Source organism: Protopterus annectens, chromosome 9.part0, assembly GCF_019279795.1.
Source record: "Protopterus annectens isolate FY-2018-M chromosome 9.part0, PAN1.0, whole genome shotgun sequence".
Taxonomy (NCBI): Eukaryota; Metazoa; Chordata; order Ceratodontiformes; family Protopteridae; genus Protopterus; species Protopterus annectens.
The window spans coordinates 1,574,324,299-1,574,349,418 of NC_056743.1; the positions used below are offsets into that span (position 1 = coordinate 1,574,324,299).

General features: G+C 37.1%; 1 protein-coding gene across 10 annotated transcripts in view; it reads right to left on the reverse strand.

The window, feature by feature from the left end:
• Positions 1-25,120, reverse strand: part of LOC122812189 (adhesion G protein-coupled receptor L1-like) — a 3,245,860-nt gene that overhangs the window by 129,930 nt on the left and 3,090,810 nt on the right. For all 10 annotated transcript variants that reach the window (XM_044084524.1, XM_044084517.1, XM_044084518.1 and 7 more), the window contains 2 exons: positions 9,242-9,370; positions 8,105-8,201 (listed from right to left, as the gene is read on the reverse strand). In XM_044084524.1, the coding sequence (XP_043940459.1) occupies positions 8,105-8,201; positions 9,242-9,370 (226 nt within the window). The remainder of the gene's footprint in view (positions 1-8,104; positions 8,202-9,241; positions 9,371-25,120) is intronic.

The following is a 25,120-nucleotide window of genomic DNA, read 5'->3' on the forward strand; positions in this document are numbered from 1 at the left end:
AGGACATCACAGTAATCTTTGCTGAATTGATGTATAGGCTATATTTATAGCCACTGAAATACATCAGATGCATATGAGTTAAAGGTCAAATAAATTAAGATAAAAATCAATCTATTTTAATATCTGTGCATTTGGACACTGGATAGGTAACACTGTTAGGCAAAAGTGAAAGCACATAATTAAATAAAACAGGACTTAGCACTGAGCCTTGAGGATTTGCAGAAGAACCCCCAGACCAGCTGTATTAGTGTCCATCCAACATAAGGCAACAACATCTGTTTTAAAACTAGCATCTCACTTAGTCAGAAAAGTAAGGATACATATTTGTTTTATTAAATTAATCAAATATATTTGTTTTATTAAAGAGTCTGTTACTACAACATGCGAAAAAGCATCAAAAGGGCTTTTGACAGATTGACATATACCACATTTGTAATGATGCCATTACTGAGTGCTGCTTTAAATGTATCATAAAACCGTGCCAAATTAATAAAATCTGTTCCAGATTCCAGTGGTCAGCAATACTTTAATAAACCCATGTTGATTTAAATCTGCCAAGGTTAAATCATTACCATTACTGCTTAGTGGGGTAGTAATCTCCTGCCAAACCAGTTGTCCAAAAAGGAGGTCAAGCTAATAGGCAATATTTAGAAATGTCCACGTGCACAGTTCTTGTGTACATGCGCAACTTAATCTGCCTTCTATGTCATGGACACCACAAGTGTTTACAGGCATCATGTGAAATATCATGGTTAATGGTGCTATTAAATACCTCTGAAAACTGTTAACGAAATAACCCAGGATTAGGTCAGAGCCAACCACGCTAGGTTTAAACCCTTTTAACCCAGGTCTTGTCATGCCCTTAGTGATTTTTACTATATACTGATGAAGACTTATCAGTATCTAATATTTCTAGTAAAGGATTGCTCTTAGCTGCTACTATTGTTGTAAAATAATAATTCAAAAAGTCTGCAATGTCTTTATTACTAGCAATGACACTCTCATTCAATGTATTATTTTTTTATTTTTATTTTATTTTACATTTGTTAGCCAGGGGTGTCTGACTGAGCCGAAAAGGCCCTTTGTTTAGCAGAGGCCCAGGGAGAAAAGCTCCACATAGAAAAGTTACAGATACATTTAGATATTTAGACTTGATCAATATACACACAAATTACAATAGACATGCTTTTACAGTGGTATGCAGCACATCAACAGTTACAGTGGAGAGAACAAACAAGAAAATATTAATTTAAAAATAAAGGTAATAGATTTGTGGTGTACAACTTAAATTTGGAACACTGGTATTTATTTATTTTATTTTATTTTACATTTGTTGACCAGGCTAGTCAAACTGGATATATGTCCATTTTCACTGGAGGCCCAGGGAGAAAAGCTTCAACATAGATAAAAAAAAACATAAACATAATATTGTGCATTAGCCAGTGTTTGTGAGTAAGAGTGAAAACTATTATCAAGTACTCTAGGTTTAGTATGTGTACCTTACCCATTTTCACTAGCCTGGAAAGCAGTCATGGCACTGCCAACTTTGCTTGAGATGTTGCCTAATGAGATTTTTAAAGGAGGCTTTGGGTGATGTGTTCTGTATGCTAGTGAGGAGAGAGTTCCATTTTTAGCCACTGAACTACTATATAGTGTGTCTCCAAAGCTACTGTAGCTGTTGGTGACTTCTAGTTGTAGTTTGCTTGATGATCTAAGAGGCCATTTGGCTGAGTGATGTTGTACTAGGTTTCTGAGGGCAGGACACTTATTGGGGAGGTAATAGATAGAATGACAGAGGCAAAGCTGATTGTAGGTTAGGAGGTTGGGCAGTTCAAGCCAGTGGAGCTGTCTCAAAGCAGTACAGTGATGAGTTCTATATAAGCAATTTGCAGCAAAGTGGGCAATTCTGTTATAACAGGCTTCCAGTTTGCTTAGTTCAGTTTTGTTGAGATTAGTCAGAATGAGAGATGCATAGAGTAGTGTGGATAGAAGTTGGGAGCAAGCAATGGCCGATCTTGTGTTGTTGGTAAGAAATGGTTTAATACGGTACAGTGATCCCAGTTTGGCATGCACTTTTTTAATAGTTAAGTTTAGATGAGTATCAAATTATAGGTGGGAGTCTATGTTTATTCCCAATAGCTTAGCCTGTGCCACTGGAGCAATTGGAGTAGCATTTGTGGAGTAGATAGTGAATTGACTGTTATCAGTGTTTTTGTTAGAACTGGTTATAATCATAAGCTGAGTTTTCTTTGGATTGAGGATAAGTTGGGCTTTGGTAAGGTAGCTTTCAACATCAGAGAATGCTAGTTGAGTTGTATGCAGGAGGATGGGAATGTTTTGTGCCGCACAAATTAAACTAGTATCATCTGCATACTGAATGATAGATGCATGCTGTGTGGAGGTATGGAGGTCATTTGTGAAGATTGTGAATAGTAGTGGTCCTACGATAGAACCCTGTGGGATTCCTATAGTTATGGGCATCTGAGGACAGAGAGAATTTTCCCATTTCACATCTTGGTACCTGTCAGTTAAGTAGCTTTGGAACCAGGTAAGAGTGGAATTTGATAGGTAATATTGGTTTAGTGTGTTTAGCGGGATTTGGTGCAAGACTGTGTCAAATGCTTTGGACATATACAAAAAAAGAGTTGACACCTGCAGGCCTTCGTTTTTGAGATGGTTTACTGTGTCTGTAAAGCAGAAGAGGGCTGTAGTAGTACTATGGGCAGGTCTGAAACCATTGAGTATGTGACAGGGTGTTGCTGTCTAGGAGATATTTTAGCACCTAGGTATAGATGCATTTTTCTAGGAATTTGGCCAGGGGGGAGAGTATAGCAATGGGTCTGTAGTTATTATGTTCAGTGGAGGTCCTGCCTTTATGTATTGGTGCAACATAGGGTATTTTACAGAGTTTGGGCACATAGTTTTCAACAACTGATCTGTTTATGAGAGTGGAGATTGGGATAGCAATAGCATCTGCTGTGAGTTTCAAGAAATAGCTGGGGAGTAGATCGGCTGCTGTTGTTGAGGTTTTTAGTTTGAAGAGCATGCTTTTGATTGAAGTGATGGAAACTGTTTGAGGGTAAAGCTTGTATTAGTGTTATTTGTGTTGGGGGGATAGTGAGGTTGGAACTGTCCTGTGATACTATGGATAGAATTGAGTTCACAAAGTGGGAGCTGAATTGTGTTTCGATGGAACTTTAGCATCGGGGTGGTTGGTTTGGGGGTAGCCTTTTGGGTGGGTTTTAGTAGCTGGCTTACATTCTTTCAAAAATTTTGAGGGTTGTGTTGATATTTAGCTTGTAATGTCATGTAGTAGGATTTTTTTGTCCAGTCTAATGCATTTTTTTTGCATGGTTGCACAGTTCTTGGTATTTAATTAGACTTTGTGTTTCTTTGGTTTTTTGATAGTAAAGCCAGGTAGTTCTCTGGACTTGAGGATTTGTTTGGTTTCTTTACTGAGCCAAGGGTTTGTAAAGGTTCTAACCTTAATTTTGTGCAATGGAGCGATAGTGTCTAGGAGTTGTAGAAATGTTTTGTTGAAATATGCTACAGCCTGGTCAAGTCGGAAGGTTTTTAGGGGGGTCCAGTCAAAGTTACAGAGTAAAGTATTGTGGACCTCAGGAGAGAATTTTTTAGTGTTTCTAGTGGATTTATAGTTAGTGGTTTTGCATATGCTTGTTCTACTACGTATAAGGTATATTATGTTGTGGTCACTTAAGGTGTCTGGGAGACTGCCTGTGGGGGGGGGGGGTACAATGTGGGTTTGTTAGGACCTAGTCAAGGATGGATTTTCTTTTAGATTTTTTATCACATCTAGTTTGAATTTGGACTAGCTGCTGGTAGCCATGGAGATTTATTAGATTACTTGGTATTTTGATATACAGGTGAACCAATGTAGGTATTTGACGTAAAGTTAAGTTGGACTTATACAGTAAGGCAGTTCCACCCCCTTTACGAAGTGGTCTGTCTTGTCTAATGATATTGTGGCCGGTAAGGAGAACTTCTGAGTTAGCTATGTTTTTATTTAGCCAGATTTCAGTTAAAGCAACTCTGTCGGGGGAGTAGTGTGCTGTTGTGGCCTGGAGTTCAGGTATTTTATTTTTGATACTTCTGATATTGATATTTAGCATTAAAAGATTGTTGGTTTTGCTGCTGTTGTTGATTTGCCCAAGAATAAAGATAGTGAGGGTATTATGTTCTGACAATTGTGTGGGAGCACTTATGGTGAGCCTGGTGTTAAAATGGTGGTACAGATGTTGGAGTTTAGTGATGAATGTGAAAAAGTACTGTGTTTTTTTGGAGTAGGAATGAGAGCATATGTGTTTAGTTCTTAATTGGTCTGTTATGTAGTTCTTGAACAGTTGTGGGCAGATATTATTATAATGTGCAGTGCCTGTATATGAGAGTGCATAATATAGTGTTGTGCTACTAAGTTTATGGATATTGCTACGGTGATAACTTGTGGAGTTATAAAGAATTATGAGAAGACAGACTAGACTTAGTTGTGTTGTAGTCATGGTTATAAAGTTTAAGTTGGTTCCAGGTGGAGGTGTGGATAGGAATTATAGGGTTGCACTATATGTGGATGGGTAAGTTGTGTGGGGTGATATAATAATGCCTAGCAGGAATGAGAGTGGTTGGGAGTATTCTGTGGTGGAGCAAGTGGGTGTGGTGTAATGTGATCTGACTTGAGGAGCTGTGATTGGTGGAGGTGATGTGAGGTTGAGCTGTGGGTGTGGTTACGATTACTATAAATGTAGAGGTAGTGGGGTGGGAGGTAATTGGGGGCAGGGCAGGGGAGCAGAGAGAGCGTGAGTGTTAGTGAGCAGGGTAGAGCGGGCCAGAGCTCACCAAGACAAGAGTAATGAGCAGCAAAAAGTAAGTGTTAGTTTACAAATCTGAACAGTTTAAACAAATTCCTGAGGTCTAATGGCTTACCAGCAAGCAGAAATCAATTGCTGAAGAGCACTTGTGTCCTTGTGGGAGACTAGTATTTTAAAGATGGCTCCATGCTCAGCAGGATTCTAATACAGAGGGCTACAAGGGGTGTAAACCAGGTGGAATGCAAAGAAAACCAGCGAAACCAGAGAGGCAATCAGTGGAAATCTATCGGTGAAGGCCTCAGAGGGGGTGAGTAATAATTCACTTTACTTGTAAAGTGAAGGAGAGAAGAGACAGCAAAGTTTATTAAGGTTGGGAGTGTGTCTTCACATTGACATGCTTATTAGTAGTCAGTTTGTACACATATTAGAGTAGGGGAGATACATTAGCAATGAAGTGGAATGCATAGAGATGCAAATAAACAGGTGTGACTCAAGTGATACAAACTAAGGCAGAATACACTGAGATGGCTGCTTGATGGTTAATTTAATCACAGAGATCTGAATTAAATGTATACTGTCTGTTGGACAGTTAGGATTACTGCAGTAGCTGGGGGCAGGGGACACAAGGCTACAACAGTTAGTTTTATTAGCACGCTGAGAACTACTAAGAAACACTGCTAATGTTATAGCACCTCTTCTCTTATGTACATTCTTGGCACTATAACATACTTACACAATCTCTTTATCTGCATTATCCACCAATTAGTCATCATATACACTTTTGCAGGCCTTTATTAACCTTTTGAGTTCTTTTCAAATTTTATTTAATATCCCGTCAGCACTAAAAAAATTGCACATTTTATATCAAAAACAGAATTTTTTTCTTCTTTAATAATTTTGACCTATACTGCCAAGTTGGTATAACTTGCTTAGGTTTAACAAATCGGACTCTTTTGCAAAAATTCACAATTTTTGGCACAGGTTTTCATATGAAACCCATGGAGATAAATAGACATGTAGGAATTCATTATTCCAGTTTGAATCATAACAATCAGGAATCAGCTGCTGTTCTCTAAAGTCACTGCAGTCATAGCTAGTTATTATAAACTTACTAGGACCGATATTTCTACTTACAGTAAATTCCTGGGCAGAGTGGTCAGAGGTACCTACTGTGTATGAGGGAGAGCTCTGCTATGACGGATACCACTACTTATATCTGAAAACGTCTACTCCATTGTAGCATTTGCTCTGTTTGGAAATTCCAGCATCTGTATGAAATTTCTTGATGACATCAAATGATAAAATTCATGCTCTGATGTCCTCCAATCAATATATGGAAAATTAAAGTTTCCCAAAATTATCAAGTTGGTCTAATTCCATTTTTCATTTTCAAATTCTAATTAAGACATTAGTTGTTCCCAAACCATTTCAGGACTATGATAACTACATGTTACAATGCAGACTCTCTGTATTAAAATATACATGAAAAATATTTGGAATTCAGTGCAGAATTGTTATCTTAATTTCATCTTCTTTACTTGTGCAAAGTCTTTGATCATTAGATTTGCAGTCCACCTCTACAGCCGTCATCACTGACACAACATTGTCTGTGTTTACATATTGGTTTCAAGTCTTCTACTGAAAGCCTACAGACCTTCTTACTTGTTTTGTTTAAATAATAAGTGCACTGACACTTTACGCCTAGTTTTTTGTTAGAGCTCCCTTTGTTAAGAATTTATATAAATTAACCCCAACTTCAAACATAAAATTAGGAAAAAGGAGTTGCTTATGAAATTTTTAATGTTAAATTGAATAGTTTATGGTCTATTGTTTTACAACTTTTTATTCTAATCTGTTTTCTGTGATCAGAGGACTTGTTCATCATTACTTCAATAACCTATATCACTGCTATGTATTACAAAAAGAAAAGGTTAAGGGTCCCCCAGGAGAAACATAAAGGACCCACCTCAAAAAATGTTGCTATAACACAAAAGAATGCATATAAAGAAACACTTGCAAATATCTCTTTATCAAATTAATGAAATATGCAAATTTCCTATGAAAATGTTTTAGTACATTAGATCTAGACTGCATTGGGATAGACACACCTTTAAGAATATTATCATGCCACCAATCCAGTCTCTTCTTGTGACATACATATAATTTTTAATATTTAACCATTGCAAAATAATTAGATGGTGCTGAAACACTCAGCTTAACAAAAAAGCTTCCAATGTACCTCCAGGATTGGTACCAAATAAGGCAGAAAAAAGTTGCAAAGTAGATACATACTGGACCCAAGTAGAATGATCTAGCAAAACAGAGAAGCATGTATATAAAGATAAATATAAACCTCTTTTATCATGGCAACATGGCAGATATTCAATTGGGTCTACTGATTTTTATTGTATATGGTTTGGAAACAGTTAAATTTGAATAAAAAGATATCACAAAAAAAAAAAAAAAAAAAATTTCTGCTGAAAAAAATAATTCTGTAGACTGGCATGCAAAAGTGCAATGACACACGTCTTTAAGAATGCAGTGGCAACAGCAAGCCAGATCCCACGAGCTATAGACATGTTTCAGTCTTACTTTTGATTGTACAGCATATGTGGAGAGACTAGCTGTATTATTCCCACTATGACTCTTACAGGAATTATTCCTATAGTTGTACACTTATTTTAATGTCATATACTATGGTCATTTAATGCAGACCTTACTTCACCTCTACTGCCTTTGTGCACTTTTGTCACAATGTAAAGCGCTATTATAATTGTTTTTCTTCCTTTTTGCCTAGGCAGAGACTGAGTTAGAAGAACAAAAGACATGCTGACTGTTAACAGTTAATAGGCATGCATTATTTCTGAGGTACTTACTGTAATGGGTATTAGCATAAATCAAAAGCAGACAGTCAGCAATGAACAAGAATTTAGCACAAGGTAGACTTCTGTCCATTAATGTCAGTCTATTCTCTCTTGGAATCAGTTTTGTCACATTTCAGAAATGCCAGTGTGATCTTTGCTCCCTTTACAACGTTCACATGTGTGTGTGTGTGTGTTTGTGTGTGTGTGTGTGTGTGTGTGTGTGTGTGTGTGTGTGTGTGTGTGTGTGTGTGTGTGTGTGTGTGTGTGTGTGTGTGTGTATGCATGTGTGTATCTGTACATGCACCACATTATTTATTTTGATTTGTTTTGGTGACAAAGTGATTACAAATGATTTGTGCTTTTCACAGTTTATCTAGCAACGTTGAAATGACTATTATCATATTTCAGTGGTCATACCTCGATTTAATGTTGGAGTACTGTTTAAATCCCCTGCCATGAAAGATGATTCTGTCTGTTTCCTAACTGTGTCATTCCACATCCTTCTGATTCGACTCTAAAATTAAACAAAGATGTACTACATAAGCAAATCTGCATAAACCAGACTGCTGCAAAACACTTGACTCTTTGTGCAAAATCAAGACTCTAATCTAACAGACATGAATTTGTACATAAAACACACTCTCATCTAATAGATGTTAACCTTTTGTTTTAAAGTGTACGACAGCTAAAATTGAATAGGATCTGCTTGCTTTCAAGGAAACATCAACATAATTACAGTAAATGCACATTTTATAAGAGAACAAATAGATAGGCATTTTATCAGTTACAAAGAAGTACATTGTGATTAAATATCAAGAACTATGCAAGTATGGTATTTTCTTTTTCATTTGTGAATGGCTCAGATTTACTGATTTGCCTCCTTTTGTGTTTATTACACTTCATTATTTTACCTTCACTGTATAATCATCCTGTATTATTTTCAATTATTCCACAGTGCATCCTCTACAGACCTTTAGAAGAGCCATGACAATTAATCATCTCCTAATTATCCTCATCATCCTACCATTTCTGCAAACTTGTGGTTAATATACAAGAATGAGAAACTTTATTTTGTTTAAAAGCTTTCATATAACTGTCTTATTTACAGACTTACACAACAGCATATTAATCAGCAGTAAATCTGAATCTCTTTTAGACTATTTCTTAATATTTCTTAATGCTTGACCTCTGCTTTGCATTCGCTCATAAAAGTGTTTCCACTATGTCTACCTGAGTTACAACTGACTGAAGCTTCAACTGAATTGAAAAAAGTCAAAGCTACAACCCTCCAGAATATCTATAAAACATAGTTTTTGTGACAACCAAGCCATTCATGTATCTTTTGTTTAAGTATACTAGCTCAGTGGTTGCTCATCTATGGAGAAAAAACGAAAAGACCACGAAAGAGTATCAGTGAAAGTACACAAATGGAAACCACAAAGGCATTAATTTTTCAATGTCAAACAACTATCCTTGAGTTGAGCATCTTTTCATAAGCTAGAACCTTGTCAGTAAAGACTCAGTGACTAGTAGGTTAATCCTTAGATGTAATACCTGGGTTCCTGTGTAATAACGATTGTTACTCCTCATGGCGGATGTTTTCAGGGAACCATGAGAGCCACCAGGTGGGTTGCGACTACAGCAGTGTGAGTGTCGAAGACATTTACTGTATTCCTTGTGTACCTGTTGGGGGAAAAAAAATAACCATATTCTAAATTGTTCACACAGCAGCTCAAATTCATTGCAGCTTGCTTGTAGCGATGTTTCTATGAGTTGTTAGTCTCTTGCCTGACAGAATTACAATGCATAAGTATTTTGAATTGCCGGATGTGGATTTCTGAGATGGCAGTAGTCTAACTTAATTCTCACTGTATAAGTACTGATGGGATTGAAAGGATGCTACAGTTTCCGTGGTTATATGGTGATGTTGCACATACTGCTCTGCTGTGTTTTTTTACTCTTCTTGTGTATGTGAGTATTTTTCTGAAGCAGGTGCAGAGACTGAGGATATTTTTTTGTGTCAGGTAGCTGGAGGTACTACAATATATTTCCAGTAACAAAAGGTTTCTTTGATGATACTGACATGAATTAATTACAATGACATGATAATGTTCATGATCTCGTCACTCATGATTATAGCATCCATCTGCAATATTCCTATCACAATGGATTAGTGTATACCGAACTATAATGCAAACAGCAATTTATTTTAGCTATCTGACTATCCCAAAGGCATGCATACAACTTCTATTACAAATATGTAAACTGAAAAGTGTTTTCGTGACTAATTGAAGTTTAAGCAAATGAGTTTCCCCTTCGAGCCATGTGGCAAACTAATATTGATACCAGTGCTGGAATTTGTATGCTTTAACTCAAATTATTTTGACTGAGCCTTTATTCTCAAAGTAAAACAGGAAACCATTTTTATGAGATTAAAAATATTAAAAAAACAGGTAAAGCTGGCACTAGGAAATTGCATTGAAAGCACTCTGGCCTGGTCACATATTTCACTCAAGGTCAGACAGTGGTCTAGCTTTTAACCTAGACAGGGACCTTGTGCATTCAAACTTGCAGAATGCAAGCTTATTAATGAGCTTCAAAAAAAGAAAGAGAAAGTGGTGAAAACATAGTGATGGACCAGTGGCACATTATCTATTCATGTGTTTGTTGATATTTTTCTTTATGACCAACATGATTGTGGAACATTTATCAATGAAATGCAACAAATGCAATGTTTACAAGAAAAATAAAATATAAACATATTCCATGCTTGTGGTCCAAATCTGTAGCTCGCTGGGCCTGATATTACATCCTAGGAGTTGTAGCAATAAGAAAAGGGAAGTAGCAATGGGGACAAAAGCAAAGGAAAATAAAAATGGACCGCACATTTTCTACAAATGATCAATCCTTTTTTTTTTTTTTTTCAGAAAATGTATAGTAGATAAAAATATTAGTAAGCACTGTAGACATTAGGAAGTAATGTAAGAGCATGGTAACAATGAACAAGGCAACACTGAAGGATAAATATAAGGTAGGGATTTACAATAAAAGTAACCACATCAGAATTAATGCTGATGTAGCCTGAAATGGAAAGAGCAAAAGGTAAGAACATTTTACCCTAAGGTACACTAATTTAGAGTTTATATACCTCCATAAGTCATGGTCATGTTTCTGTAATGACCCAACATATGCTATCTTCCTCTAATAACAGACTACAGTCCTCTTAGCTACTACTATAGCAGTTCTTTTACTGATTTCCTACCTGTTTTTTTTCTGTCTGTATTTACTGCAAATATGTATCTTCTCTGCTTCTCTTTATTCCTCGCTAGTTGTGTTTATTATACCTTATTACTTATTTTCTCTGCTTCTCTTTACTTTTTGCTAAATTGTTAAATTGGTTCCTGTTTTGAAAACAAAATTGGGGCCGCTCACCTATCTTATGAGCAATGTCCTTATTGAATTTCAACATCTTCCAATTAGATTCAATCAAACCCTTAACCTCATTGGAACCACGGCTATATTCTAATTCCATAGATCTCTTGAAATTGTTCCGACCTTCTGTTGTCACAGAGTCGCTTGTCACAGTACTACCTAATAATGGCAGACATTTTACACCCCACCCTACTTTAACCTCTTGGACAATAGCTTCAATAAGGGCCACTGGGTAGCCTCTTACCTTAAAAAGGTCAGAAATAAATTTAATTTCAGTTTCAAAATCTTCCCTTTTGGAGGTCATTCTGGCTGTCCTAACCATCTGGCCTTTAACAATACTTTTTTTCTGTTTCCAAGGGTGATCACTGTTAAAGGGAAGGCACGAGTTACTGAATGTACTCTTTCTATAGATTCTAGATTTCAAACCCTTAATAGTTTTATCTAACCTAACATCCAAGTAGTCAATTCCATTTTTATCAAACTTAAAAGTAAATCTAAAAAAACTAGTAGTGGAATTCAAGAATGTAAGAAAGTCAGTGACAAAATCAACTGTTCCCTCCCAAATAATAAACAAGTCGTCCATAAAAATGCCTGTAAAGTTTTATGTTTTTCCAATAACTGGAGTTGAAGATATACTGCAACTCCCATTTTAATAACACCAAATTAGCATATATGGGGGCACAAGCTGCCCCCCATAGCAACTCCTCTAATCTGTTTAAAAGTTTCACCCTCGAAATAAATAAGGTTGTTCTCCAACACAAGTCTCATGAGTTCAACTACAACATCTACGTCCATATCCAACAATGATCTTTTTTCTTCCAACAATGCCCGGAATAAATCAAGCCCCTCCTCTGTGGGGATACATGAAAACAAATCAACCACGTCTATGGTTACAAAGTACACTTTACCCACATAGGGCTGCTGGGGTAAACACATCAAAAAATCCCACGAGTCCTTTAATAGGTGGGTGTAACTCTCTGTGATGTGCTTTAAAGTCCGGTCCAAAAAAGATGCTATACAATATGTTTTAGACCCCTCACTAGAAACAATAGGTCTATAAGGGGGGTCAGTTGTAGACTTATACACTTTGGGGAGGCCAAAAAAGGTAGCTAACCTTGGTTTCTTTATTAATAAGGTATCCGCAAGCTTCTCATCCAACCTATTTTCAAATACTAGTTCTTCCAATGCAAGGTCAATCTTTCTGTATGAAATATTGATTTCATTAATAGATACAGGTAAATATACATTTGTATCATTTAAAATCTCAAAAATCTTACTAGTGTAGTCGAGAGTGTTAACCAAAACCATACCCCCCCTTATCTGGTTTCATAATTCAAATTCCTCTATCAGTGGCTAATTTCTTCAAGGTTTCCCTTTCCTCCATGGACAAGTTTGTTTTAAATCCATGTTTTTTTCGGAAGATCTTATTGATACTTAAATCATATATTTCAGTTGCACAGACTTCCACAAAAAACTGTAGTGCCGGAGGTAGGGGGGGATTATAGGTACTCAACTTCCTAAATTTGTTGTTGTCACTCGTGTCAACCTGATCAAAAATAACCGCTAAATTAAGCTTTCTATTGAAAAGATAAAACAAAGGAAGAGCGTGAGGCAGATGCAACTTCAGCGTACCACTACTGTTACGCTATGCCAAATGTATTATATACGCCAAGGGCAAAATTGTAGTTAGAAAGTCACCATAAAGTTACCAAACAGACCAATATTTTCAAAGTATTCCCAGCGTGAGGCAGGTACAGCTACAGCGTATCGCAACTGTTACGCTGTTTCAAATATATTATATATGCGTCAAAAGCAAAAAAGTTAATTGGTAAAATGGTTAAAAGTTACTAAAAGTTACCAAACAAGCCAATGGTTTGATTAATACAGGTGTCTATAGGAAACCTTGCTATTTTAATACTCTATTACAGCGTGATAGTATGCACCCACAGCATATTTTTAAGAATATCATTAGAGGCCAGGGGATGAGAACCTCTAGGCTAAATGCCACAGAAGAAGGCTTCCTAAATGAAGTGAGTGACCTCAAGATAAGGCTAGAAGAACGGGGCTATAGCTCACAAGAGGTTGAGTCCAACCTCTTAGATGTCAATAAACTTAGACTGAACAGAGCAGCCCCTTATTTTGGACCAGTTATTACTGGTGGATCCGTTACAATAGACAATGGTAGAGATGAGAGATCAACTCATGTAAGGGTTTCTTTACCATATAGTACTGATTGTCCAGCAATCAAGAATATTATTACGAAACACTGGCCTATTCTCTGTACTGATGACACCATCGGTAAACTTGTGGGGACTAAACCCTCCTTTTTATATAGGAACAAATTAAATTTAAGGAGAATGTTATGTTATTCAAAAACGGATGAATGGTCAATGCCTCTTGAACACACAAAACCATGCGGACGCTGTAATTATTGTAATTCTCTTGACCCCAGTCCATTTTTTAACATCCTGACATGCACACTAACTTTAGCATACGTGCTGTAGCTACCTGTGATACTACTCATATAGTTTATTTGGCAGTGTGCCAAATATGTGATGCATTTTATGTTGGCAAAACCAATCGTCGTTTTAAAGACAGGATAAGAGAAGATCTTTACCACATTAGGAAGGCTTCACCTCACAATGCCTTAGCTAAGCACGTAGCCCAAGCAGGTCCTGAACATTATTTCCTATTTAGAGCTCTTGAGAATATTAAACCCAGTATACGAGGAGGTGACATCAGGAACCATACTGAGAGTAAGGAGAGTATGTGGATAGTTAGATTGAGAGCAGATAGGGGTTTAGGTCTCAATGAGAGAGCCTCCATTAAACCTATGTTAAACAAACGGAGGAATGTTTGTAGATTTTATAATAAATGATGGAACATATATGTTTTACCCCTTGAAATAGATTTCTTTTGATATATATATTTATATATACATATTTATTAGAGCATCTTGAGTGTTCATGGAGAGTTTTTATATGTTTTTATATGTTTTTATATTCACTTTGTCATTTTATACATCTTAGCATGTTTATATGTGCATATATCTTTAAGCTTAGATTAACTCATGAATATGTAACAAGAAGCAGCCAATAGGAGATGTTTTAACTGTATAAATGTAGCCTATGTACTTGAAGGTCTTTGTTACATGATCTGATGAAGCTCAAATGAATGAGTGAAAGCGCTTATCTGACCTGCAGTGGAATTAAAGTTGGATTTTAATCTGAGGATTTTGCCTTTCATTTGGATTTTAACCTGAGGATTTTGCCTTTCATTTCTACTTGTGACTCTGCATCAGCCTAGTTGCTCCTTTTGGTTTCATTAATATTATTTAAGTTTTTCTGGAGCACTGGGCATTTATTCTGTTTGTCAGCAAGTGGTTTGTTCCTGTCATATTTACGAACATGTTTACAGTATCAGGAGAGGGAATTTGAACAATGCATTATGTAAGCACTTACAAACAGAGCCTGCACATTCTGTTTTTTCTTTTGGAACCGAGCTGAGAAGCTATACATTTCCAGAGATGTGGTGGAGTGTTCACATTATCCATCCCCAATGCTTCTAACTCACATTTCCTTTCCTTTATTTTTAATTCATATTTCTTTTATTTTCTTGTTTAAAATTATTTGAACTTGATTGGGTTCAAAAATTATATAAATATTGCTTAAAGTTTTTTAGCTTTACAGATTTCATTTTGTAACTTTACATTACACTTTGAAAAGTGTTTAACTTGTCATTTTTATTAGATTTTACGATTGTGTAGCACTTTAAATGTTTTGGCACCTTTTATGAATGGATTTCATTTAAATAGGGTCTACTACAATGTACTTAGTTTTTTCACTTGAAAAAGCCCTGCATTTGAGCCAGGGTGAAAGTGCTTGTGATATTTGAATAAATTTACTTGACTGCCATCCTTGTTTTTGCCTGGACCAATTTTCCTGATTGTGGTGCTTCAGTAACGGTCTTCTGCTTGGTATTTACTTAGATCCAAATACACACACATATATGTGCCACTTAAACCCAAGCTAAATGTAGACCCTTGATTAGATAGTTTTTTTCTATTTTTTTCTTTTAAATGTCTCTAATAAAGTGTGCTTATTTATATATGTAATTTTTTATGTATATTTTTATACATATACTTTTACAAATATATAAATGTTATATCTAAAGTTATATTTAAAAGACTGTGTATTACATATGTGTATGTGTTTTATATATATATATATATATATATATATATATATATATATGATTTTTTATATATTTTTCATAAGTGCCTTCTATTGATAGTAATGCATGCTTGCAAGCATTTTTTTCATTTAGTAGGGTAGTAAGCTTAAGTTACACCCTATGATGTTAATTGTTTTTACCTAATTTGTATCATGTGACTACTAGTGCTTGCTAGAGGTTGTATAAAATGAAGCACATTTCAGTTGTATTTATTAGCATCTGATGAAGCAGATTTTCCTGCGAAAGTGCTTATGTTTTGAGATTAAAACTTCAACTGAAACTGGAAGCCTTGGTTGTACCTGAGTTCTTCTGTGTTTTTATCATTACAATAAATAAAATAATCAAAAAGAAAGGAGGCATGATGAGGGGCATTTTTTATGTGATGGGCACAAGGGCTTTACTCCCTCAATGAAGAACCCTTCCTTTTTTATCAGCTTTAAATTAAAACTACAATAACCCTCAAATAAATTAAATTAATATTTTGCAAACGCTGCGGGTTTGTTTTTAAATTAAATTAACTCTATCATATTTGCTAATGAAACATGATAAAGAAAAATCCATCTTGAAGAAATAACAGTTTATACAGGTAATTGGAGATGTCTGAGAACTTCTATTTTCATTTTTTTTTAATTTAACTAGGTAGATCTCTAATAGCATGTGCAGTTTCAAAAAAGCGCAAGCTGTAAGGAAACTGATATGATTTAAGCAGCAAAATCCAAACTTTAAAATTCCACCAGATTCACTACATAAATTGAAAGCATGTATACTGTATGTCTTTATAAGCTAGCCAACACAGTCTGGCTTTACAAAGGTTTGACATTGGTGTACAGTGTTTAGTATAGTGAGGAGAGTTTTGAGTAAGGTTACTGTCAAAAAATATTTGTCTACTTGTTTGATTCACAACAAGGATGTTTTTACTACTGCCTTTTTTCCAAACATAAAATAAACTATCTGTTTTTGTCCCTTTGCTATTTAATATTTTAATTAATGACCTACGTAAAAGCAAGGCGACAAGCAATCGTAATTCAATACACAGATGACTCAAAACTCATCTGCACTGCCAAAACCATCACCAAACTACAAGGCTAAGTTTTAATTAGGACTCTTACTTTTCTACTGAATCTTGGCTTTCTAATGCTCAGCTATTACTAAACTGCAAACTAAGGTAATGCTGTTCAGCCCTAAACAATATTCAAACCAATCCTCTCTCTTCATTACACCATCAGACCACACTTAAATTGAGCTTGTATTTCAGACCAAACTCTTAGGAGTCACCATAAATCATTGTATGAAATTTGACTACCACATAAAATGACTAATTACCATAACTCACAAAACAATTGGTTTTATGTACAGTATCAAACCTTTTACCTATCAGACCAAGCCAGGAAAGTTATTCTCATAATCCTTCTCCTACTCCCCATCCCACATGCTGCTCCAGTAGTGGTTAACCTACAAACCACACAATTATGCATGTTAGAAAAATGTTACAATGATGTGGCTGAATTTGCTGTTACCCACCACTGTGTCACTCTGAAAGACTTAAACTGGACTGAACTGCACCATTACTTAACCTTTTTCAACTACTCATCACTCACAATCTCTTACACCATCCTGAACAAAACTTACTAATGTAATTCAACTATACTCCTCCCACTGCACCCCTCCAATCCCATAATAAATGATACATTTCATATATTATCAAGTAAATCAAGCGACACTGCATACTGTACTCCACTTATTTTACCATCATTTGGAACTCTATTCCTCTCTAAAACAAATTAGTAACCCTATGTCCTTTAGATTTGAATTAAACCTACACCTCAAAAATTATTGGCTGTGCTATAAGACCATTTTCTTGATTCATAACCACCATGATAATATGGACTGATCCTAGGCCCGACTTTCATAACCACCATGATAATATGTACTGATCCTAGGTCTGATTTACAACCACCATGATAATATGTACTGATCCTAGGCCCGACTGTCATAATCACCATGATAATATGTACTGATCCTAGGCCCGACTGTCACAACCACCATGATAATATGTAATGATCTTAGGCCCGATTGTCATAACCACCATTTTTTATTGCTTTGTCCAGATTTTTTTCTGTAAGAGGTTGAGATGTATTGTTATAAAAGTACTTTGTAAATTGTGAAGCTTTTCTTCTAGGGCCTCCACTGAAAAGGGGTTCCTTACTCAGTTGGACTTCCCCAGTAATCAAAAACAAAACAAACAAAAAATAAATATGTGCTACATGAAGTGGCATGTCAGTTATAGCTATAAGTGTTACAGCTTCTGCTGCTCACTGATTGGTCAGTATGAGTATTACAGCCTCTGTTGCTCAATGATTGGTCAGTATGAGTAAAGAACCATCAGGAACTGTACAGCAGTGACTAGTGGAAGGAATGACTTCAGTATGCACTGCTTTGCTTAAACATATTTATTGGCTGTTATATTCAAAAAAGGGGAAAATAAGATGTCATTTTGCATTTCATGATGGTTCAAGACACTGTTTTAAGGATTGCTTGGACATAAACAACTACCGTAATATACCTTAACTTCAAAACTTGAATTACTCAATGTAACTATATATACTACTTATAACAGGTGTCTGTAATCAACATTTGTGGATATGTAATAAAAGTTTACTACTTTCTATATTAAATATTTAGTAAAAGTTAATTCATAGTTGTCAATAATAAAGAACTGTTATATATGTCCAAATTCTCTAACAAAAGTTGAACTTCATGTCATGGATTTAAGTCAGTCTGCACAAGTCATCACAGCCCAGTGTATAAGAAAAGTATTTAGGAAATAAAGCTGTAACATCACAGCTGCATATGAATACTAGTAGCAGGAATGAAAGAAGTATCCAACTATGATACTTTTGGAAAAGAAGAAATATCAATGCACTGTATGACATAAATGCCAAACATACACTTCGACAGTAGTAGGTTTGTCAAGCGGATTTTACTGCAGTTTACTGAAACAGCACACACTTTTACTGTATGAAGCATTGCCAGGAAATTTTAACTTTTTCTTACTTCTGTGTGACCATGGCATAAGTATATAAAGATGAAGGGCACAGAGGTCCTGGGTGCAGGGAAGGGGCAAAAATGTTTTATTTTTATTTTATTTGTTTTTTTTTTTTTTTGCATTTTAGGCATTTTTGAGCTACAATTCTTGATAGAGGAAAATCAATAAAATGCAAGTCCTTTCTGGATGACTAAACTGAAAATAGGGAAATCAATGTAAACAGTACATAGACAATACATTGTGCATCAGGTGAAGCTGTAACGTCAGTTATTACATCTCATACTGCGACCAAAAGAGTCAGCGAATATCATTTATACTGCAAACCTATTCCTACCAGAAGTGAATATATGACAGGATGCAATGAAGCCTGAAACTGATTTCACAATTAATTCTGCTACTGGCTACAGCCATTAGGCAATCGTCAGTAAAATCATTCACCATAATGTGTAAGCCTAGAAATGTTCAGCACATTTTTTTGCATCTTTAATCTGTAATAATCACACTCTGTATATTTTAATTTTGCTGATGCTTCCACTTTTTAATGCTATAATTAATGTTAGAAATAATTAAAGCTATTCACCACTGAAGCATTCTAAAAGCATCTCTTGAAAATATTACACTTGGGTTATACCTGATGGAGTCATACAAAACACTGGAATTCTGAGTGACACCTTTTATCATACACAGAATTTGATAAAGGATCAAAGAACATAAGTCAGGCAATTAATTTAAATTGTTACAAATGCCTTCAAGACTATGAGAGATGTATATTATATTGCAAAATAAATTCATTCTGCATTCTGTTACATGATTACATTTTTATTCCTTTGTTGAACAGGTACAGTACCATATGAGCCCAATTTCAGCTATAACCTATTTAATACTGTATTTTAATACTGTATACTAATGTGCCCTGTTTACTGCGGTGGTGGTGCTGCGGTTGTGTTGTCACCTCACAGTTAGATGTTGCCCGTTCGATTCTCAGTTAGAGCGTCTTCTGTGTGGCGACATGTGTGAACGGGAGTTCCTTCATTGAAGGTTGTGCGTTAGGCCCGGCAAATCAGCACGTAAAACTCTACTGCCTATCATTAGCGGACCGGAGTTTCGCTGTGGCGACCCCTAACCGGGAAAAGCTGAAAGACACAAACAAATACTAATGTGCACTGTTTGCACTGCATTTGCTTGTCTTACTCTGCCTGTTAAATCGTATTTTGTTGCTCCTTTTATTGCTTGCAAATTGTTTTTTGCTGTTTTCACTGATTGCAAGGTAATTGTCACTTTTCACTGTTTGCTAAGTATGTGGTCTGTTCTGTTTTCCCACTAAGCAGTGTTTTAAATAACTGATTTGTTTACTGTTTAAAACATTCTTTGGTGACTCCTTGCTGTTTTTCTGCTGTTTAAAACATTTTAAGGTCTCATGGCTGTTTTTCTGCTGTTTAAATATTTTTTTTAGTGTTCTCTGCCTAAATCAGTGTAGTTAGCAGCTGTAGCATAGTCCAGATACCGGTTTGCAGCATCTGGGTCTGTTTGTAGTGGCTGTTGTACTCTGAGCACATTTTCCAAACCATCTTTGATTAGAAGGGGCCTTTCTGCACCCTTGTGAGAGAAGTTTGCTGATTGGAGCCTATCTGTTGAAGGGTGATTGGTCTAGGGCTTGGAGTAAGCACCCTCACTGGTTCTTTTGAACTTTTTAAAAGTTTTTAGGTTCTAGTATTGCAGCATCGTGTACTGCCGCGTCACTGTGTGCCATAGATGGACAGATAATTCTGGCAATTATTCCCTTAGATACAACTGTAATACATTAGTGTAGTTTCATCTTTAGTACATTTCTGGTCTAAGACGTATTGCTAGTGAGATGTGACCTAGTAAACCACCAGCCAAAAATCCCATCAGAAACACCAACCTACAGATGACATCCTAGAAAAGTCCTGAAAGCACCCCCGTTGTGATAACAGTTCTTCAAACTGAGCATTATGGACAGTTGGACTACCCCTGTTTCTCCTGCCAGTCTTGTTGACTTGGGTCTCCTGAGGCAGTGTAGCAACTGTATCATGTACACTGACAACCCTCTGCTAATAACTCACTGTAGTACAGAGTGCAAGAGATGTATCTATACCAAGAATCTTGAATATCTGCTCTCTAGCATTCAAAACAGTAACACTGTAGAGGTTGTCAACTCACCCACCACTAATCATGCACATAGTACCATCACGCATACACATAGTACACATCCAACACATAAATCAACATATACAGAGACTTCCAAAACACAAGACTGCTACAACTAACACAATTCCCAGAGCACCCAAGACACATAGCAACACCAGTGTCTCACCTATCAAGCCCTTAAGGTCTAACACTCAAACCAAATTTTATTGTCATTGGAGACTCAATAGTGAGACACATGGATGTCCCACTCACCAGGCTGGACAAGGAGAAAGTCATGGTCAGCTGCCTGTCCAGCACCAGGATTCATCAGATCACACATGCACTCAGGTCTCTCAGCAGCAACTACCATTATGACTCTGTCATAGCTCATGTTGGAGGGAACAACCTGAGATGTACCTCACTGGACTACATGAAGAGAGACATGACTGAGCTTTTTGAGTATGTGTCCCAGGCAGGTATGTCTCTCTATCCTTAAGCAGCATATTACCATCACCTAGAATGATGCCACAATATAACCAAAAAATGACTGATTTCAGTAATTGGCTTACTTTTTGGTGTCATTCAAAGGGGATCCAGTTTCTGTTAGCCTGGGATGACATGGTCGATAAACCTCACTACTTTTCCAGAGATAGTTTGCACCTGGCATGACTAGGCTTTTGGCTGCTGGCAAAGGCTCTTGCCTCCCCATAGTGCCTTTTTTCAGAAAGGCCACAAAAACAAAATTGCTGACATTTAATTTGCCACTCATAAGAAAATAAGGGTTATGCTGCTAAACACTAAGAGCTTAAACCAAAAACTGCACACCCTGGTAGCACTCCTATCACTGGAGGATATAGATGTCTGTGCAGTCACAGAAACCTGGTTCAAGGGCTCAGAGCGTACGCAGACTTTGCAAGGCTATAATGCCTTCCATGCCTTCAGACCACAAAACAAGCATGTGAGAACCAAAGGAGATGGTGTTTCTACCTATATAAGAGATAAATTCACATTCCGACTAGTTAGACAGGACAACTCCATGGAGTTACTCCAAATTTAGATTACTGTGGGTAAGACGCCCATTCAAGTCATAGTTAGTTATAGATCCCCCTCCATGGATCATAAGGTGCATGAGGCTTATTTGACCAAACTGGAGTCAATCCAAATATTGTCAAACACTCTGGTCATGGGGGATTTCAATTATCTCACCATCAACTGGGAAATCTACTCTAACCTTAACTCACTAGAGCAAATGTTCCTTGACTTTGTTAATTCAACTGCCCTAGAACAAATTGTTCAAACCCCAACAAGAGGAATAAACATACTAGATCTGGTCCTCGCTAACATGACAAACAGATGCACCACCGTGACTGTCAGACCCTCATTAGTTAAATCTAACCCAAAATCAGTCACCTTTGAACTGGCACTTACACCTAAACTCACAAAGGGTGAAGCCAGGCAAAAAAAAACTTCACCATGGCAATATATACCTTCCTGGGGAAGGTATAAATGCTTTCAGGCCCCACCCCCAGCTGGGACTGATAACTACACTAAAGCTTACACTAAAGCCCTGTACTATTACTTGGCTAAGTGTATAGACTCGGTTGTTCCAGAGAGAATCAAAACCAGGGCCCCAAGTAAAAACAAGCACCCTGGTGGACATCCAGCATCAGCAAACTTTACAACAAACTCAAAAAGTTGCTGTCTCAGAAAACTAAGGCGAGGCCCCAACAATGGAAAACCACCCTACTCAGCGTCAACAAGCAAATAAGATAACATGTCAAATCTTCTAAGTATAACTTTGGAAAAAACTTAGCAATCACAGCCAAGGATAACTATAAGGCCTTTTACAGCTACATATGCAGCCTAAAAGGTAGGACTCAAGCATGTGCCAAACTAGTGATTAACGGTATCACACACACTGATTTTGCAAAGATATCAAACCTGCTGGCAGAAAGATTTGGTGAAAATTTCACTCTCTTATTCCCTCCAACCTTATCACAAATCCTGCCCCAACTTCCCCCCATCCTACATATATGATGAGCAGGTCATTAAAGCCTTGTGTAAGGCAAAAAACACAGCCTCTATGGGACCAGACGACATCCCAGGCTGTTTTCTAAACAAATTAAAACATGAACTAGCATCACCATTAAGTACCCTATTCAATCACAGTCTAACCACAGGCTATGTTCCTGCGGAATAGAGAACAGCAACACTTATTGCCCTCCATAAAGGTGGCTTAGCAACAGACCCAAGGAATTATAGACCTGTAAGTCTGGCCAGCCTCATCTGTAAGGCCATGGAACATATCATCATGGACCTCATAAATAAAGATATAAGCAACCTCCAAACCCTGGATCCGAGCCAATTTGGCTTTGTCAAGGGCAGATCCTGCCTGTTAGACCTGGTGGATTTCTTTGAAAATGTAACCTAGGCAATTGACAAGGGCAAATCTGTGCACACAGCATACCTCGACTTGGCCAAGGCCTTCAACACAATCCCTCATTCAGGAATTACTGATAAACTTAGAAAACTGAATGTAAACCCCTTTGTTGCAAGATGGATTGTCAACTGGCTCACAAACCAGTGACACACTATCAAAGTGGGTGACTCCATATCAACCACCACACCTGTCATCAGCGGGGTGTCACAGGGACCAGTGATGGGCTCCCTACTGTTTGGTATATACTTCTCAGAAGTTCAGGCCAAAACTAAGGTGCTGTGGCTGACCATGTTTGTGGATGACTGCAAACTGGTTACAATTATTGACTCCCGAAATGATGTCAGTATACTTCAGGAGGGTCTTACACAGACCAACAACTGGTGTCATAGTCACGGTCTCAAACTAAATGCGAAGAAATGCATCAGTATTCCCTTCGGTAAAAGCAGTGTCCCTTCGCACAGTCAAATTAACAACAATACCCCCATGTACCTTCAAAGTGGTAAGGGTTCTGGGATCACAAGTAGACTGCAACCTTAACTTTGACCACCATGTGTCTACTGTAGTAAGGAAGGTTTTCTCTGCAGCACACTTGATTAAAAAAAGCATAACCTCTAGAACAACGGAGGTTATACCCCACTATACTTGTCACTAATCAGGCCGATAAGTATAATGCCCCTCTTGGCATGTAACTTACAAAGCACTTGCAGCAAGAGACATCTCAGAGGTTTCTAACAAAGAAGTTCAAGGGACTCCTGCATGTGTCGTACACAGACTGACTAAAGTCCCTGTCACTTTATGCTGTATTGCATAAACTTCTTAGGGGATACTTATACCTGGCTTACAGAGCAATCTCTGATCTAAACCTAATGAATTTGCTGCACATCCATAAATTACACGGGACTAGAACTATCCATTCTAGGGACCTAAATATGACCTGAAACTTGAAAAGGACATGTTGGAGGGACAGATTTGTCTCTCAGCGACTACTGCATCTTGGGAATAGGCTGACAATTCATGTGAAGCAGAGCACATCTATGACACTGTTCAAAAGGAACCCGACTAAGTGGATGGGGCACTGTAAATTCATACCAGGGATAGTGCACACAACCCTCCTGGACATGGGCAGTCATTACTAAATACAATATTGGGTATTGAATAGAGTATCTATGGTATTACAATAGGATGAAACAGGTAGGCTTGCAATGACCTCTGGGTCAGTAGCCTAGCAACCTCCTATGATCCTATGAAAATCGATATAAAATCAACCAGGGTAACATAACATAATGCATTTGCTAATTAATAGCAATGTAGCATTAACGAAACCGTCAAATATCCTCTTACTAGAATAAAATAACCAAGACCAGTGATTCAAGAAGCACAAATTTAATAGAACTTGTGATTCAAGAAGCACAAATTTAACAGAACTCTCTAGCGGCTTGGCATACAAGCCTTGTATGCTGAGGTGCTACAGAGTTCGGAATATCCTCTTAATGTCTACAAAATGGCAAATAATAATGCACGTCATAGCTATGTCATTAACAAAAGATTAATACTGTGGTTTTCACCCCCCCCCTTGAGAACTATGTTTGAAAAGACACATACATATGCAGACATATTCATGTGGGAAGAGCCACCTGCAGGTGATAGTAACTAGACAATAAGCAGATCTATTTTTTTCAGTGACTGTATTTTTATAACTGAAAAATATCCATTTGAGTAAAGGTGGACAGCTGTACAATGGGACTATGTAACTCACCTTAAAATAAGATCAAGAATCTATTTCCTCTCAGAGAGATGTCAGAAAAGATGGATGAGCTGACAGCTGGTAAAGTATAGCATACTACCATGTCCCAGATTGAAAAATATTGCTACTCCCAAAAAGAAAATGAAAGGATGCTTAGTGACAGAACATGCACATGTGACAGGTGAACAGTGCGAGGCGCGTCACAGGGATGAAAACCGGTTTAGTGATGCATACTACTGAGATGGCTGAGCTTGTCAACTAAAGTGCAAGTGACTAGTCTTCCCGCAGGCTTACATGGGGCCACCCAGCTTTTGCTAAGGTGTTTCATTTCATGGCACTGAAGCAAGAAATAAAGATATATCAGCTAAGATGATATGTCTTTGAGTCAGA